General features: G+C 39.0%; 1 protein-coding gene across 2 annotated transcripts; it reads left to right on the top strand.

Moving 5' to 3' along the window:
* The first annotated feature begins 8,006 nt into the window (after nt 1–8,006).
* Nucleotides 8,007–18,525, top strand: LOC107831477 (protein ENHANCED DISEASE RESISTANCE 2). Of its 2 annotated transcripts, none has more exons than XM_016659243.2 (21): nt 8,007–8,431; nt 11,005–11,079; nt 11,207–11,260; nt 11,326–11,391; nt 11,461–11,519; nt 11,959–12,089; nt 12,275–12,321; nt 12,406–12,503; nt 13,538–13,633; nt 13,710–13,774; nt 13,855–13,926; nt 14,213–14,359; nt 14,476–14,774; nt 15,249–15,312; nt 15,402–15,577; nt 16,024–16,125; nt 16,208–16,258; nt 16,350–16,493; nt 17,622–17,717; nt 18,002–18,103; nt 18,209–18,525. In XM_016659243.2, the coding sequence occupies exons 1-21, from the start codon at nt 8,276–8,278 to the stop codon at nt 18,299–18,301; spliced, it is 2,193 nt and encodes a 730-aa protein (XP_016514729.2). In that variant the 5' UTR covers nt 8,007–8,275; the 3' UTR covers nt 18,302–18,525. The 2 variants fall into 2 exon arrangements, with proteins under 2 accessions (XP_016514729.2, XP_016514730.2); XM_016659244.2 differs by having other exon boundaries at nt 8,040–8,431; nt 11,465–11,519.
* Nucleotides 18,526–19,146: the final 621 nt, after the last annotated feature.

Here is a 19,146-nt window from a genome sequence, read left to right as displayed (position 1 = left end):
TGTTTTGCGCTCGTCAATTGTGAATAAGAACATCTTTTTCTCAAGTATTGCATGAGTTTTTCTGCATTCTTTTGTTTGAAAATTTATGCAAGTTTTAATCTTTGCATTCTTTTTTGCTTAAATGTTTTGCGCAAGTTTTGATGTTTGCGTCTGATTATGTAAGGCTTTGAGTGTATTTTCCCTCGAAAGCATTTGGATTTCTGGCACAAGTCCTTCCGAAATCAATCCTTTATTGTGATGGGTTTTTATAAGAGAGGGCCCTCTTATATTTACGGTGCTCTTGAAGAGGACGTCTCCTGTTCATTATGGCACTAGCATTTGAAGTACTTGTTTAACTTTCAAATGACAAAATCAATCTATCGTGCAGACAAGAAACAAGATAGAAATAAAAGGACTTTACTTTATTCCTTCCATTTTTAAAAAGTACATGAGAATTCGCCATGCTAAAAAGAGAATGCCATTTCTTGTGCCTAACTTGTACAACTTGTTTCTACGGGGCTGGCCGCGCAATCTCGGTTCCCGATGATATAGAAATGTTTTTTGTTTTCGTTTTCTAGTCAACGCGACAGTCATTATTGTCATATCCTCATATTATTTCCCCCTAGTGTTCGAATGCGAAGGAAGCGAATTGGAACACTGGAAGTTTTGCACCTTCGAGGATTCTACTAATGAATTGCTAGATAACCTTCAGTTTGGGAACAAACTTCACTTCCGCTAAGGAATTTATGTTATCAAGCCAAAGACTATCTAACAATCCCCTAGTGGTTTACACTTGTGAATGGTCAGATAATATCTGCTTGATAGCAAACTTAATTTCCTGGTGAAAATTTTACTACCGAGCAAAAGACTATCTAACCGCTCCAGAGTGGTTCTTTGCTTGTGTGCCTTGCTATTAAAGGTCTTATTGCTACAGTTGAAACCTTCTTCATAGTATGCTTTCCGTTGTTACCTCGTTAAAAACCTTACCAGAAAAACCCAATTGGGAAAAAAACTGGACGAAGGAAAAAAAGTGCAGCACATACTTTCAGTACAAGTGATGTTCATCAACAATAATATCTCTTGAGGTGTGCCACATTCCAGTTGCTTGGCAACTTTTCTCCATCCTGATTCTCCAACTCGTACGAACCTTTCCCGGTGACAGCTAAAACCCATTAGGAACCTTCCGAGGTTGGACCTAGCTTCCCTACGTTGAGTTCTTGGGTGTTTTGAGTTACTTTCCTTAGAACCAAGTCTCCTACTTTGAAATAACAGAGGTTGACTTTTTAATTATTATATCTTTCCGTTATCTGCTTTTGGGCTGCCATTTTTATATGCGCCAAGTTCCTGCGCTCATCGAGTAGCTCCAAGTTGATTAACATTGCTTTGTTGTTTGTCTCTTCATCTGCTTGGAAATATCTCAAGGTGGGCTACCCTATTTCCACTGGGATTAAGGCTTCTACTTCGTATACAAGGGAAAAAGGAGTTTCTTATGTGCTTGATTTGGTCATTGTTCGGTACGCCCATAGCACTCCAAGCAGTTCCTCAGGCCATTTACCTTTGGCCGCTTCCAACCTTTTCTTGAGATTTTGTATAATCACTTTGTTTGTTGATTCTCCTTGACCATTTGTGCTCGGATGATAGGGAAAAGATGTGATTCTTTTGATTTTCAAATCTTCAAGAAACTTTGTGAACTTTGCACCTATAAATTGTGGCTTGTTATCGCATGCTATCTCTTTTGGTATTCCAAATCTGCAAATTATGTTCTCCCACAATAAATCCACCATCTCGCGTTCGCTGATCTTCTGATAAGGAACTGTTGTAACCCATTTAGAAAAATAATCAGTTAAAATTAAAATAAATCTTACCTTACTAGGGGGTCGACGACAGCGGTTCGACGATATCCATTCCCTACTTCATGAACGGTCATGGAGATAGAACTAAGTGTAATGGTTCTGCTGGTTGATGTACCAGTGGTGCAAAGCGTTGACACTTATCGCATTTTTGCACAAAAGCTTTGGCATTTTGTTCCATTCGGGTCCAATAGTATCCTGCACTTACCAGTTTTAGTACTAAGGAGCCTGCGCCTGAATGATTTCCACATATCCCTTCGCGGACTTCTCGCATAACACAATTAGCTTCGGACGCTCCCAAGCATCGGGCCAGCGGACCTTGGAAAGATTTCCTGTACAGTTGCCTCCTTTGAAGCTATATCGTGTTGCTTTGGCACGCAACGCTCGGGATGCCTTGGAGTCTTGGGGCAACTCCCTGTGTTCGAGATATTCAATGATCTCATTCCTCCAATCCCAAACCAAGTTAGTCGTATTTACTTCATAGTAGTTATCTGCGTCCAGAACTGAGTGCATCAGCTGTACTACCATCCCGAAATCCAATCCTTTTATTTCCGTTGATGAACCGAGTTAGCTAGTGCATCCACTTCTGCGTTTTCTTCCCTTGGAATATGTGGAATTTACCACTCCTAGAATCGAGCAAGCAGAGCCTAAACCTTCACCACATATTATTGCATGCGCTCCTCTGTGGTTTCAAAGATCTCGTAGACCTGATTTACCACCATCTGGAGTCGCATTTGACTTTTATGACCTCATAATCTAGTCCCCGAGCCAATTCTAGTCCTGCAATTAAAGCTTCATAATCTGCTTCATTGTTAGTAAAAGGGACCGTTCTTATGGCATGCCTTAGGGTTTCTCCTGAAGGCGTGGTTAATACTATGCCAAGCCTGAACCCTTTTACGTTGGAAGCTCCATCTGTAAATAAGTTCTAAACCCTCGATGTCGATTCTGACACCATCACTGCTTTTTTAGATGCTAGAGGTAGTAATCCTGGACTGAAATCGGCCATAAAGTCAGCTAAATTTTTTGACTTAATCGCAGTCCTAAGTTTATACTCTATGTCAATTCCACTCATTTCGATGGCCCATTTGGCCAATCTACCCGAGAGTTCAGGTTTGTGAAGAATATTCCAAAGGGGAAAGGTGGTCACCATAGTTATCAGGTGATATTGGAAGTAAGGCCTCAACTTCCGAGCGGCGGCTACGAGAGCTACGGCCAGCTTCTCCAAGTGCGGGTAGCGAGTTTCTGCTCCTATTAAAATTCTACTAACGTAATAAATGGGAGATTACATACCTTCATCCTTATCGACTAAAATAGCACTTACTGCTACCTTCGAGACTGCTAGGCAGATTAACAGTTTTTCACCTTTCTTCAGTTTTGGATAGTAACAGAGGGCTTGACAAGTACCTTTTCAAATCTCTCAACACTTGCTGGCATTTCGGGGTCCATTCAAAGTTGTTTTCTTTTTTAGCACTGCGAAGAAACATTGGCATTTCTCTTATGACCAGGAAATGAACCTGCTCAAAGCGGCCAATCTCCCTATGAGCCTTTGAACTTCTTTCAAGCTTTATAGCTGGTCCAGAATGTCTTTAATGGCTTTTATCTTATCGGGGTTTACCGCAATCCCTCTCTATGATGCCAGAAATTGTAGGAACTTGCCAGAGCTGACCCTAAATGCGCACTTCTCGGGGTTAAGCTTCATGTTATGCTTCCTTAGGATGTCAAAAGTTTCTTGCAAATGCTTAAGGTGATCACCTGTGTTCAAAGACTTAACAAGCATATCGTTTATATAAACTTCCATGGTTTTTCCTATACGTTTTTCAAACATCTTGTTTACGAGCCGTTGATAAGTGGCTTCGGCGTTCTTTAGCCCGAAGGGCATCATATTATAGCAATATGTGCCAAAATTCGTTATGAACGAAGTTTTTTCCTGATCCTCCGAGTTCATCTTAATTTGGTTGTACCCTAATTAAGCATGAAGGAAACTCATTAACTTGTGCCCGGCCTTCGCATCAATTATTTGATCGATGTTTGGTAGTGGGAACGAGTCCTTTGGGCACGCCTTATTCAAGTCCTTATAATCTACATACATGCAAAATTTATTATTCTTCTTAAGAACTACTACTACGGTAGCTAGCTAGTATAGAAATTTTACCTCTTGGATCGAACCGATATCAAGTAGGCGAATTACCTCTTTTTTGATGAATTTATTCCTGGCCTCCACAATATGACGTTTCTTTTGTCTTACCGGAGGGATGCTGGGATCAAAGCTTAACTTTTGTAAGGCCACTTCCATCAGGATGCCTATCATTTCCACATGCGACCATGCAAAACAATCGGCATTATACCTAAGAGATTCAATAAATCTAGACCTAATATTGGGGTGCAGTCCTATTCCCAAGTGGAATTTCCTCTCCAACAACTTTTCAAACAATGCAACTTCTTCGAGCTCTTCCGCTATGGATTTCATTGCGTCTGTCTCTTCTGGTACCTGGAAATATCTTGGCACCTGATAAGATTCCGACACTTCTTCCCCCTAGTTAACTTTAATTGATTCAGGAGAAGGCGCCAGTTCCTGTAATTGCTATGCCGCATACTCCTTTCCTTTGCTACTGGAGACCAAAATTACATTCACTTCCCTCGCCTCTAGTTGATCGCCTTTTATCTGTTTGATCCATTCGGGAGTTGGGAATTTCAACAAATGATGATATGTTGATGGTACAACTCTCATCTCGTGCAACCATGGTCTTCCCAGAATAATGTTATAACCCATATCACCGTCCACAACCTCGAAAAGGGTTGTTTTCATCACCCTCCCCCCAGCATTTGTAGGTAGTAGGATCTCCCCTCGAGTCGTTACGCTTGCGAGGTTGAACTCGACGATGAGTTTTGTGGTCGGAATGATGCTTTCGGTAAGTTTGGCTTGCTCTAATACCCTATATTGTATGATATTGGCCGAACTTCCTGGATCCATCAGAACACGCTTGATTTTAAAATCTAATACATTTAGAGAAATTACCAATGCATCGTTGTGCGGTAGCAACAGTCCGTCTACATCCTCCTCCATGAAAGTGATGTCATCTTTAGCAACTTCCTGGAGTCTTTTGTTGTGGTTGACTGATAACTTCATCTTTTTTGCTACCGAGAAGGTAATCCTGTTGATCTCATTTCCCCCCGAAGATCATGTTGATTGTTTGGCACGGGGGATCTTCTCCTATTTTCGAGGGCTCCGCGTTATCATGGTTGCAACCATAATGTTCTTGTTCCGATCACTTAAGAATTCCCTAAGATGGCCATTTTTCAGTAACATCACCACATCTTCACGCAGATGTCAGCAATCCCCAATCCGGTGGCCATTCGTCCCGGGATATTCGCACCACAAATTGGGGTCCCTCTGGATAGGATTGGACATCATCAGCTTCAGGAAACGTGCTTATTTAATATTCCTCATAGCTGATACCAACTCTACTACACTGACGTTGAAGTTGTATCCTGATAGCCTGGGATAGGAGGGATCCTGAGAAGCTGACGTTTCTTTGTCCTACAATGATCTATTGTTCCGACTACGATAAGTTCTTTTGTTGGTAACGAACCTGTCTGACGATCGAAAACCTCTGCCACATCCTTCAGCCCGTTTGTAGGGCAAAAACCGTCCCCTCGAAGACCATCTATTTGTGTCGAAATTGTCTCTTAATTTTTCTTTATTGTTCTCCCGACCTTTTGCCGGTGCCAGAAAGCCAATTTGATCATCTTCAATCTTTATCTTGGACTCGTATCGGTTGTGAACATCCGCCCAAGTCGTCTCTTGGAACTCAAGCAAGCATTCCTTCAACTTCTAAGAAGCATCAAAACTTCTCGGATTCAGATCCTTGGTGAATGCTTCAGCCGCCTATTTATACGAAACAGTCGGGAGCAACATTCTTTCCTTTGGAACTGGGTGACAAATTCCCGTAGCAACTCGGACTCTCCTTGCACAATTCTGAATATGTCGGTCTTTCGGGCCTGCATCTTTCTGGCTCCGGCATGGTCCTTAACAAAAGAATTCACGAGCATCTCAAAGAAATCTATGGAATGTTTGGGCAATAGCGAATACCACATCAAGGCTCCCGTCATGAGGGTCTCTCCGAATTTCTTCAGCAAAATAGGTTCAATCTCATGGGGAGCTAAATCATTCCCCTTCACCGTCGTTGTATAGGTGGTAATATGCTCCTAAGGGTCCAAAGTACCATCATATTTTCGCACGTAGGGCATTTTAAACCGCTTCGGGATTAATTCTCGTGCCACACTTGGTTTGTATGGCACCTGCGTGTACTTTTTTGAGTCCGCCCCCTTCAGAACCGATGGTGCACCTGGGATTTAGTCCACGCGGGTGTTCACTTCCCTTATAAAACGTAAGAGTTCACTTGTGAAGGGATCGCTCTCGTTGTTATGACTGGACCCATTCCCCTGGCCCCATCGAAGCCGACCTCGTCTTTCGGGGTGTTATTGTTGACTTTATGCGTTGTTTGATTTGTGGGGGCACCGGGAGTAACTAGACCTCGTCCATTCACATTATTGGAAGAACCTAACAATGCCTGTTTTAGTTATGTTATAACCTTAATCTGCCGTGTGAAGAGGCCTAAAATGACCTCTTGTTTCCCCTGTAGGACCCTTACTACTTTAACAACATGCTCCTCTTCAGCATCATCAAGAGTCTCCTCACGAACATGTCTCGGGTGCCGCCTGCGATAAACTCGCATGGCATCGTTTCCATCATTGCGGGTATTCCTGATTGAATCCTCGTGTTGATACTGGTCTCCTTGGGTCTCAAGATTGTGTGTGTTAATACCATTATCTACAATTTTTTGTGATTTTTGCTAAGAATAGATAATCAAAATACGTTAGTAAAAGAGACAAGGATCAACTTAATTACACGAATATCTAGTCCCAACAGTGGATGCCAAAGTGTTTAACCGTAAAACAGTACAATTGAATTTATACGTGATTTCTAGACAAGTGAATTAATTCAATCTTGAATAATAAAAGAGTTGAAGAAATACACAATATTTAGCCTTGAGATGAAGATGAAATAGCAAAAACAGTAATTTCGGGAGCAAGGCTTCCGGGCACAATAGTAACGAAATCACAAAGTAAGAAGGTAAATTTGTATAAACTTTGAATAAATTATATCATAAGTTTGTCAGAAAATTCATGTCCTTACAATGATAACAGGACTCACTATTTATAGTTGTACCTAAAGAACAAGGTCTTATGATCATGCCCTTCTTCAATGTCAGTTATGAGGACCATTGGAGAATGTGTAACGACGGGCATGAATGATAAATTCTTTGTAACGGGCAGTGTATTAAATGTTGTAGAATATACTCCATTAAACGCTACTGAGCGGCAGACATTAATTGCATCTTTATGAGCATCATTCTTTCCGGTAACAAAGAACATTTGTCTTTGGTTTCAGTTATCCCCTGCCTTCGGCTCCACGTATCACGTTATTATGCAATTACTTAGCATAACATATTTTATCCTATACACTTGGCGTAACTGATAAAGTTGATGTCATGTGACTAGGAGGTCACAGGTTCAAGCGAGAGCTTCGTGTAAGAGTAGGGCTGCGTACAATAGACCCTTGTGGTCCGGCCCTTCCGGGACTCCGCACATAGCGAGAACTTAGTGCACTGGACTGTCTTTTTTAATTATTATTTGTAAAGTCGGATCTAGGATTTTTATAACATAGGTACACTATTAAGTGGGAATTGATCCCTCCCGTAAATAACTTAGAATTCAATTAAGTGCACAATTTAGCTTCTTTATAGCATAAGTGCCGGCAAATATTCGATCAATTTAAAAAAAATATATATAATATAGTACCTAATTTGACCCAAAAAAAACTATGAATTCGCGGGGTCCAGGGCTAAAAGATCCGTCCTGATTATTTGGGATACCCGATTATACAATTAAAAAATGTGTAATAGGTGTCTTTTAAATTAAATACTAGTATTAAATATCATCCAACCAGAGTCAATCAAAAGGTGTGCTTACTTCAATATGTAACTTTCCAGATTGGTTTTTGCCGTAACTACCAATCAAGACTTTCCACAGCCAAAGGGGTAAAAGAGTCAAAACAATGCTTTTACATCATTTGCCAGCTAAACTTTTGTCTCTCACGTATGCACAATTTCAGTTGCTTTTATTTTTTCTTCGTCACAGACCATTTACACACACACACACAGAGAAAAGCAAAAACCAGAAAACAAAAAAAGTCTCTCTCTCTCTCTCTCTAAACCAGCAAAGACACAATCAGCAGAGTAACAGTCAATCTCTGATTCCCATTGGTACCTTTTCATTGGGGATCAGAGTTTAATTCTTCCATTTTTGGTCTTGTTTCTGTAAAGGTTGTGCATAATTTGGCAAAAACCGAATAATTTGGTTATTTGATAAATTTGATTTTTCCAATGGGTGTTTCGGAAAAGGATAGTAGTAGGATGGAAGGGTGGTTATATCTAGTTCGTTCAAATCGGTTTGGACTTCAGTACTCACGAAAACGATACTTCATTCTTCAAGACCATTTTCTTCAGAGCTACAAATCTACACCAGTTTCCAGTAACGAGGTATAATTGTACTTTCTGTGTTCATATTTTCAAATATTTTGTAATGACGGTGTTTTCTGATCAGTTTGCGTGTACCTCAAACTAATTCAACAAATGCTAAGTGTTTGTTGGTAGATGTATATATTGGTACTTTATTTCTTGTTTGGGAAGTGGTAATTTGTGATTTAGGAATTATTTTGCTTGTACTTATAACAGGAATGAGTTGATTTTGTTTGATTTGTTAATATTAGCAATTTTACAATTTCTCTATGTTGCTAGTTGTGTGACAAATGGGAGATTATATTTCAGTTTAATTGCTGGTTTAACCCAGAAGATATAGTTTATTCACTTCGATTGCGGAAGGACTTGCATGAAGCTGGAGTAGGCTTGTATAGTAAAGGATGTTATAAACTAACTATGAAAATCCTGATGCTAATTTCTCAGTTGCTCAGCATGAATTTGTGACTTGTGATTTTGAATACTATACCCCTCATTGTTGTTTGGAATTCCTTTTTTTTAATGATTGTGGTATCTAAGCCAGGTTGCGTGCACTTCAGCTATTCCACCGGTATTTGTAGATACCGGGTAACTCTGCTCACCAAGACTTGGGCAGATTGGAATATATCACCTAGTGTTTTTCTTACCTCTGCGATTTGAACTTGAGACGTCACGTTCCCCTCCCACTTCATTGACTGCTAGGTCACACCCTTGGATGCAATCGTTGTTTGAAATTCACACGATTTAGTTTCTTAGGAGTGATACATATTACAGTGCTAACATTTTACTTTGTGATCAAAGAAAGGATTTTAGAGAAACTTTTGCATTTTATGTTGATCCATACTGATATTCATCCTACTGGTTTCCTCAATCCTCTCTTTCAAATACTTCCTCTTGATTGCCAGCAAATCCTCTTGTTGGACATCATTTCCTAAGTGATCACTTTACTTGATTAGTGAGGGATAGCAAATTCCTGGAGCCTATGAGCTGAAAGTACTAATATTTTTGGAGCCCAAAAGTCTAGTTACTATGGTTGAATCTCTAGAGCCACAATCCAGGATTACCTGATGCATGTGCTGAACGGGCTCAACGGCACATAGATCTTGATCAGTAAATGTATCCATTCACTAGTCATTACTCGACCCCTAAGGAGTCGAGAGTGTTGGTCTGCACTTCACACCTTGATCAGCGTCTGACTTCTCATTGATTGGGAGATATTTGGTAGTTGGTGTGAATTGGTTGCGTAATTTGTTGCATTGTCTTATTTGAAGCGGTAGACTCTTATTCATGTGTGCTTTATTTGATATCTAACTGTTAGTAAGAGTGGTTGTTAGGCCAACTAGTGAAGTATTGGCCGGTTAAGAGCTCTCATGCCCAGAAGTTGAAAGTAGCAGAAATGAGAATGTTGAGATGGATATATGGGTATAATAGGAGGGATAATATTATAAATGAAGATATTCGGGACAAGGTGGGAGTGACTCCTCCTGTGGTGGACAAGATGCGTGAAGCGAGAATGAGATGGTTTGGGCATGTGAAGAGGAGATGCCCAGATGCCCAGTGAGAAGGTTTGAGATGTTGGTTATAGTGGGTCCGAGAAGAGGTAGAGGTAGGCCAAAGAAGTATTGAGAAAGGTGATAAGGCAGGGCATGGCACTCGCAGAGCTTACCGAGGACATGACCCTTGATAGGAGGGTATGGAGGTCAAGAATTAGGATATAGCAGGTAGCCGAACATATCTTTTCGCCAGTAGTTTTAGTATTATTCCCGTATTTTTCCCATCCTTAGACTTTTATCAGTACATGATATTTCTTTTGCTTCGGTTATTTTAATATCTTGCTGGTGATACTGATTCTTTTATTGCTTTTTCACTACTGCACTTCTTTTAAACACTGCTATGTCTGTGCCTTGCTTGAGCCGGGAGTCTGTCGGAAACATCCTCTCTACCTTCGCAAGGTAGGGGTAAGGTTGCGTACGCACTACCCTCCCCAAACCCCACTTGTGGGATTACTTTATGTTTGTTGTTGTTGTAACGGTTACAACTTGTTTGGATGGTTGTTACCTGTTGTATTGTATCGTATTGTTACTTTAAATACAATGTTTGTTTTGATTGTTACTTAAATTTTATTGTATCGTATAGTTAAATTCATCGTCAAAAGTGCCACTTTATGAAACGACCAATTTAGTGTGATCGCGTCATTTCCTTATTTTTTTCCTCTCATCTTGTCCTTCCATATTATTAAATAATCCTATTTTATCATTTACCTACCTTTTTATATAATAATTCTACATTGTACCTTACTTTTTCTTTATAATATTGCAACTTTATTCTTTATATTGTTGGTGCATGACATCATGAACGATGGAAAACAATACAATCTATCCAAACATTGTATACATTAAAACGATATAGTACAATACAATATTATACGATACATAACAACCACCCAAACAAGCTGTTAGTGATAATTAAAGGGTTCTGAGGTCACAAGTGGGAGATACGTCTGTTTGTGAAGTTCTTCTGCCTTCATTTCTTGGAATTACACATTTTCCATATTACCAGGACTCATTGCAATACGTCATCTTGACTCTTTTTGTTAGGATCCTATTAGAAGTGCAGTTATTGATTCCTGCATTCGCGTTACAGACAATGGCAGAGAGAGCATTCAAAGAAAAGTATGTATCTTCACCCCAGTTTTACTTCATGGCAGAGACAATATTTTCTCTCGCTATATTATTCTGATTAAACTCATTTGTTTCTTTACTGAGACTTTCTGCTGAAAATTGCTTCTACATTTTCCAGGTCTTTTTCATTTTCACGCTTTATAACACCTCAAATCATAATGATCAGCTGAAGGTACGGAAATCATTTCAGTTTTTATTTTTATGGGCAACAGGTGAATAAATGAAATCTATGAACAGTTGGGTGCAAGTAGTCCTGAGGAAGCGGCAAGGTGGATCCAGGCATTTCAGGAAGCAGCTTTAAAGGTACAGAATGGTCAATTTGAGCTGTTATATTGTCGCTCGTTGGCAACTGACAATAATGAGTAAATCTAGGCAGACATGAACAGAGGAAATCAAGTGGATTTTCCAAGGAGTGATTCACACACTTTGAGGTATATTCAGTTGGTGCATTACCCTTTTTCTTTGCTCAGGATATAGCATTTAAGTTATTCACTCCGTTTCATTTTACTTGGCTGTATGATGGAGCACGGAGTTTAAGAAACAAAAAAAGAACTATGGCACATGCCAAAGGTACCACTATAAAAAGAAAGTACCCTTAATTTAAACATGCCATGGCATTTTTATGGCTATAAAACCATTGGGATATTTAAAATTAAAGAGGTTTTAAATATCGAAAGGTGTAAATCTTTTTGGAACAAATCAAAAAGGAAAGAGTGCCAAATAAAATGGAACAGAGGAATATAAGTTACTTATAGGGACAGTCGTTGGTTAATTTTCTCATTGCGTAAAATCGAGTTCCAATTAAGCCTCAATCATAGGACTGTAGTTATCATTATTACTATTTCCTTTACGGTTTTGTTTTGCACGCAGGTTAAATTGTTCCAACAAGTCTTATCGTCTGAATTCAATTGATTGGACTGTCTGTTCATCCTCAGTTACAGATGCTATGACGTCTGATGTTGTTGCACCCTCGCCTTGGACAATCTTTGGGTGTCAGAATGGTAGGTTTTGATTTTACATTTGTGTTTGAGGATTGTGGAAATAACATGTCTAATTCCTACTTCGTAGACCAATCCACATCTTAAAAAATTTTGGAACTATTTAATGTTTATGAAGTATGTGCAACTTAGTTGTCAAGTGGTCTATCTCCTCTCCTTTTGTTGACCTGAATCACTTGGGTATGCAGGTCTTAGGCTGTTTAAGGAAGCTAAAGATAGGGAATCTCTTGGAAAGGTAAGTCGATATTCTCCAGCTCCTGTGGGCTGTGGCAGTAAATATATGAAACTAATGCTGCTGAACTTGTTCTATGCTTTGCAGTGGGATGATCACCCCGCTATAATGGCTGTTGGTGTAGTTGATGGAACTTCAGAGGCCATTTTTCAGACACTCATGTCACTTGGTCCTTCAAGATCGGAGTAAGTTGCTGCGAAGTCCATGGCAAAAGTATTTATCCCCAAAAGAACAAAAAGGAGAAGTCCATAGCAAAAGCCACTGTACTTTTAAGCATTTTTATAGTGATGAACTCACTGCTAGTAAATTTTTTATCTGTATGCAGAAATTTGATTAAGATTTGACTAAAGTAATTTATAAAACAGGTGCTAGTAGGCAGATACATTTTAGTCGGTCACCCATGTCTTCTGCACTTTGAATGATTTTTCCCGGTGATTGTTAATCAGGATTCAACTTGAGCAGAAATGAAATTTTGCCGTAATTTTTAATTCAGGATGCAACTTGAGAACTGTAATATGAGTTTGCGATCATATGAATCAACAATTGAGCAATAATGTTTGGGTAAAGTTAAAAGCTGGTACAGCTAAATGTTTAAGAATGAATAAACAAATTTCGTCTGTATGATTCAAGTAATCTGAAAGCAATTTGTTTAAACTTAGGCGATCAAAACTATTGACAATCAGAATCTATTTATGTACTGATACTACTATACATTTAACACCAAGTATGCAAGTAAGTGAATCAAGAAATAGAAGTTTTTCACTTAACCTCAAATGTCCAAGAATAGAATTCATAAGCACAGTATATGTTATTCAACTTCCCATTGTCTGAGGAAACCATTATAGCCTCAACTCATGTTGAAGAAAGCAGTGCTCTTTGAATTGCGGATTGGAGATTGAAATAGATAGTTGTGAGGAGAGAAGAACCAAAGAAACTGATGCTTCTTCTTAGTTTTCAAGGGATAAAAGCCCTAGATAATATATTCAAGGTTAAACAACAAAAGAGGGTATTGAATGACTGTTTACAATTGTCACAAAGTACACTATTCCAAAAAGAATTTCTTAAAGTCAGCTTATATGGCCTCTATGTGTAGAGAAATGGACAAGAAATAGCCTTTTACAATTTGTCATCTGCAAGCTTATTAAACTGCAGTAGTATGCTTCTCATTTTGTTGATTCTCTTATGTTGTGACCTAAAGATATTGTGTTTTATGTTGCAGGTGGGATTTCTGTTTCTACAAAGGCAGTGTTATTGAACATCTTGATGGTCACACTGATATAGTTCATAAGCTTCTAAATCGGGATTGGCTACCTTGGTATGGTTCATGTTTCAGCTCTGGAAATAGTTTGCTGTTCCTCTGTTAGGGTTATAATTGACATAAGACATCGCAGGGGTATGGGAAGAAGAGATCTTCTTTTGCAGCGGTATTGGAGAAGGGAGGATGATGGAACCTACGGTACTGACTCTATTGAGGATTTCTCTATAGCTTCTTCTTAGAGAGCTAGATCCACCATAACCTATCGTTTCTTCTTGCAGTTATTCTGTACCATTCAGTGTTTCACCAGAAGTGTCCACCTCAAAAGGGCTACATTCGTGCCTGCCTTAAAAGTAATGTATGCCTGTAATGTAGAGCTGGTTCTTCATTATTGCTGTTATGAACCAGTTGTTTATTTGGATCATGGATGAACTACAAAATGACAAATTACTTATGTGCTGGAGACAGATTTTCTAGTACATTATGCATGTTGACATAGATTCGTCATTACATTGAATCAGCCATATGCTTTTACAACCATTTTATGCACAAAACTACTATAACAGATCTGCATGTTTTGGATGTACTTTGCCATTCAATTGGGACTCTTACAAATTGGCATCCCCTAAATCCATGCAGGTGGAGGTTATGTGATATCACCAGTTAATCAAGAGAAGAGGTCAGTAGTCAAGCATATGCTTGCTATTGATTGGAAATTCTGGAAGTCATACGTACGAACATCTGCAGCCAGATCTATAACAATATGCATGATAGGGAGACTTGCTGGTGCGTTTTCTATGTGATTTCTAGTTCTGTCAAATTCATTAGTTGATTAGTCCAAATTTGTATTCTATGACTGTTTACCAGACTCAACTAAACTATTTTCCACTGCATTTTTATAGCTCTGAGGGAGCTTTTCAGTGCAAAAATAGGAAATTACTTGCCCTCTGATGTGTCAGGGGAGCTGGTCAAAAGCAAAAGACTGCGTCGAGTTGAAGAAGAAATTAAGCTTGAAGTGCAAACCCGGTTAGAAAATGGAAAGAATTTGGCCGATCTGGAGGAAGAAGTAGTTAAAACACCTTCAAGCTTGATGGGTTTAAACGATGCGGCAGATGAGTTCTTTGATGTCTCTGAGCCACTGGATTATGACCAATCAGAAAATGGTTGGCCTTCAGATTTTGGCCCAGAGACATACTCTCAGGTATTTACCTGTTTAAAGTTTAAACCATAAGCTTAGGGAGTTATTCTGTAAACAGGTAGTATCCTAGAAAATCAGGAGTCTGCACGAGGCACGACATCCGCGATGAAATCATCTTTTGTCGGATTGCCTTCTAGTATTGAGTGAAAGTGACACTTAGGTTCAAATGAATCATAACTTGAGTAGAGCTTCATGCTTGTTTCTGTGGTGTTACAAGAAGAGTCTCTAACCTGGTCTAAGGTATATTGACTGAATTAAGGATCTATGAAATATCCTGGGAACCTCCAAATCTTAGTAGCCAACAATGTTAATAAATCAACCTCATTTTCTCAACGCCCACCCAAAAGAATCATTTTTCCTACAGTATTATTTTATTTACCTCATCAAAACCTAAATCCTTTGGTTCTTCTTCCCATTTCTTTTATGCATATCTTTATTCCTATTTCCTCATGTGTATGCTGGTTTTTGAGTTTACAGGATGCACGTCATCCCAAATTGTCAACTGCTGCAGTTTTTGTGAAAAAGCTGCATGATCTTGCAGGCAAGTTTGATGTTTGTTGATATGTTAGGAAACTCAACTAACTTTCTAGCTAAAGTTCTAAGGACTTATGATTTCTTTTAATGCTGCAGTTCAGAAAAGGGGCTATGTAGATCTGCATGAGATGGCAAAGGAAGATACGTCATCTTGTCACTATGGATCCACTCTTCCAAAAGATTCAACTTGTAGTTTGCCTTGCAGTTGGACTGAAACAGATCCTTCTACTTTTCTTATTCGTGGGTTGACGTACCTAGATGATCGTAAGAAGGTGAGGTTTCATTTGATTCAGCTTTCTCACTTCGCTTACCATAAGCATGTTCTGGTTCAATTGTTGTGGTCCCGTTCTCTTAATTGATTGATCTTGGACTTTCGGAATGGTTCCATTGTTTAGTGGACATGTACAGTTCGGTTTTTCTGCAGACTAAAGATTAAGGTCTGAGATTTTCCTTCTAATCATTACATTGAAGCAGCATGCAAAACATGCTAACCACAACTCACATCCAAATGTTAGTCAAGCTGCATTAAAGGAAACAGCATTACTTGTAAATCCTGCACGCTACTTGGCTAGGTGTCTGCTATGCTGGAGAGCATGTGGATTTCTGGTGTTCTTTTCTTTATTAATGTCAACAGATTCTTATGTTTGCTACTGTAATCAGAATCTAGATACTTCCTCGTGTTATTATTCCGTTTCATCATTATGCCTCTCTTATACAGATTAAGGCAAAAGGCTCGTTGATGCAAATGGTGGGTGCAGATTGGTTGAAGTCTGACAAACGAGAAGATGATCTAGGTGGTCGGCCTGGAGGCATTGTTCAGGTTTCTTCTGTTATGCAATAAAATACCGTGATCATATTGTTTAATTTCTATGGGCCTGCTCCTCACTATCTTTTCTCTGCAGAAATATGCAGCAAAGGGTGGTCCGGAATTCTTCTTCATTGTGCACATACAGGTATAATTTCTCTTGTTTCCTTCATATACTTTGATTTCCTAAAAATCTGCCACCCAAATGCTTCATTTTGCGGTTTATCACTTGTGTTCAGGTTCCAGGTACAACAACATACAGTCTTGCTCTCTACTATATGATGGATACCCCATTAGAAGATTCACCTTTGCTGGAGAGTTTTGTCAATGGAGATGATGCTTATAGAAACTCGAGGTTCAAGCTGATACCATACATATCCAAGGTTTGTTTTTTGCAGATTGAGAGTGAACAAATCACTTTTCATATAAGGCTAACATATTTTTCTCAAAGTTGCTTAGTCCATTTAGCAAAATGTTATGGCACATCAACATTCATGTGCCATGTGCGTCATTTTACACTTCTCTTCTGTTGCATCTCAGCTATTAAGCATATAGTAGCTAGCTAGTGTGCTCAGTTTTTAGCAAAACTGAATGTCTTCTTTTGGTGTTTCTACAGATAGGTTTTCATAGAGATTTTAAAATTGATTAATTTATTTGGTGCAAATGATTATACCTAGAAATAACAGTAATGAATATTAACAACGGCAAATCTTTCAATTTCAAGGGTCTATAGATATTACAAATTAGGATGGCCAAAGAAATTCTTTTTGGGCTATCGAGGGTCATGTCCATGGCACTGCTTCAGCTTGCCGAGGACTTGACCCTCGATAGGAAGGCGTTGAGGTCGGGTATTAGGGTTGTGAGTTGACAGGTAGTCGAGAGTTTTTCCTAGTCTCACCGGCAGTATTAGTACTAGTCTTAGTTTACTATTCCTGGTCCCTTGTTGGTACACGGTGTCATTCTTACTGGTAATATTTGCACTATTCTTGTGTTTTCCTATTGTAGATCTTTGTTATTACATGGCCATTTGCTTTCGTTGTCATATTACATTGTTGTTGCTATTGTTTGTTTATTAATCCTTTCTCTGTTCCTGAGCTGAGGGTCTACCGGAAAAAACCTCTCTACCCTCATAAGGTAGGGGTAAGGTCTGCGTACACACTGCACTTCCCGGACCCTATTTGTGGGATTTCACTAGGTGGTTGTTGTTGTTGTTGTATAAATGCAGAAAGGTCGTCTATGAAGACACAGGGATGCTACATGTTTAAGTTGGATGCTGCATGCTTGGTTTATTATTCAGAAACCCATGTATCCTAGAGTCCTGTTTTCCATGTAGAAGATTGTAAAGTTTGCCTAGTAGTTGTTCACATTTTGGTTGCACCGTCTATTTTTATTAGCATTTCTGGTAGTACTTTGGACATATCTCATACTTTTTGTCTCAACTGTTGGATGCCTTGAAATATTCCATCAATCAATGAACAGTGGTTGTATTTACATGAGCTTTCACTTTCCAGGGACCATGGATAGTCAAGCAGAGTGTTGGGAAGAAAGCTTGTCTTATAGGTCAAGCATTGGAAATTAATTATTTTCGTGGAAAGAACTACATAGAGGTAAAGTAGAAGAGTATTTTGGCACTAAATGATGCAAAGTGTTGTTGCAATGGTAGGAACTAATGCTCAGTGCAGTTAAATATTCACGGTTAAGGATTTCTGAACTTTACCACTGTGGTAAAAGTTGAATAGTTTTTGTTCTCTTTTAAAAAAGCAGTATTATATATCTTGTTGACTATCTTCATAACTATAAGTGGAACTTGAAGCTAATACTGACCGACATCACCATGTTATTAAGTATTGTGCTTTACTCGTGAACCTGAAAAGTTATGTTGTAATTGCAGCTTGGTATAGATATTGGCTCATCTACTGTGGCAAGAGGTGTTGTCAGCCTTGTTGTTGGTTACCTGAGCAATCTAGTCATTGAGATGGCGTTTCTGGTGCAGGTAATCTTTCCATGTCCTCATTCTCCATCTAAACAGATGGTTTAACTCTCTGAGTATCTTCTAGGGACCATCTGTTTAAAGCACATTAACGATATTTCTCTACAGGCCAACACACCAGAAGAGCTCCCTGAGTATCTTCTAGGGACCTGCCGTCTTAACCATCTGGATGTTACAAAAGCTGTTCAAGTGAAACCATGATCTTATATAATCTCAGTTGATTTCTAATACATTCAGTTTCTAGGTAATTAGTCCAGAAGCTTACAGGAAGCTAGGGTTATTCATTTGCACAGGAAACATGAATGACACCTTATATAAAAATACAGAACTGGTGTAAAGTGACTAGTGAATGTCCAATTCTTTGATTCAATCAAAAGCCACACCAGCAGTGTGCTGCATTAATGTTTGTTGTATAGTCAACAAAATTGTGCTGTTTTCTAGTTTTTGGTAAACCCCATTGTGGGAACATGCTTTTCTTTCTTTTCCATTATTAAATTCAATGCTTTCTCTTAAGAAAAGAACCAAATGGTGGTGTTGGGGAAATGAGATTTATGATGTAATGCATGTGCCTCAAAGGGGAAAGCTTCTAGAGAAGTAACAATGAAAGAAGTAAAGGATGGTTTTGACCCTAGGGAACTCTACATGTGGGGATGTCTGCCCTTTAGTCTTGGTTTTTGAGTTATCGGGCTTAGACTTCTATGCCTCAGTGCCTTTTTCCTGTTTTTCTTTTAATAACTTGAGGTGTTCGGGATGATAAGTATTCTTGCCCTTACCCTTTCGGTCGAGCACAACTTCCCGAAAGCACTCTGTGAGGCAAAAGGGGCAACGGGGATCAACTTCCAGCTCCAGGACAGGAAAGGATGATCCATCTATTTATTTGAGTGACGCTTCATTTAATCTATTGAGTATCTACTATTTTTCACGCCCCCAAGATAACTTTGTCTATTAAGATTAGGTAGATTTATATACTAGGAGTTACTCCTTTCAGTCCATAATAAGTGACCATTTTACCTTTTTATTTTGACCCAAAATAAGTGTCTATTTAC

The sequence above is a fragment of the Nicotiana tabacum genome, chromosome 18, assembly GCF_000715075.1.
Source record: "Nicotiana tabacum cultivar K326 chromosome 18, ASM71507v2, whole genome shotgun sequence".
NCBI classification, from domain to species: domain Eukaryota; kingdom Viridiplantae; phylum Streptophyta; class Magnoliopsida; order Solanales; family Solanaceae; genus Nicotiana; species Nicotiana tabacum.
The sequence above is the reverse complement of the archived record's forward strand: the minus strand, read 5'-3'. Positions and strand labels throughout refer to the sequence as shown.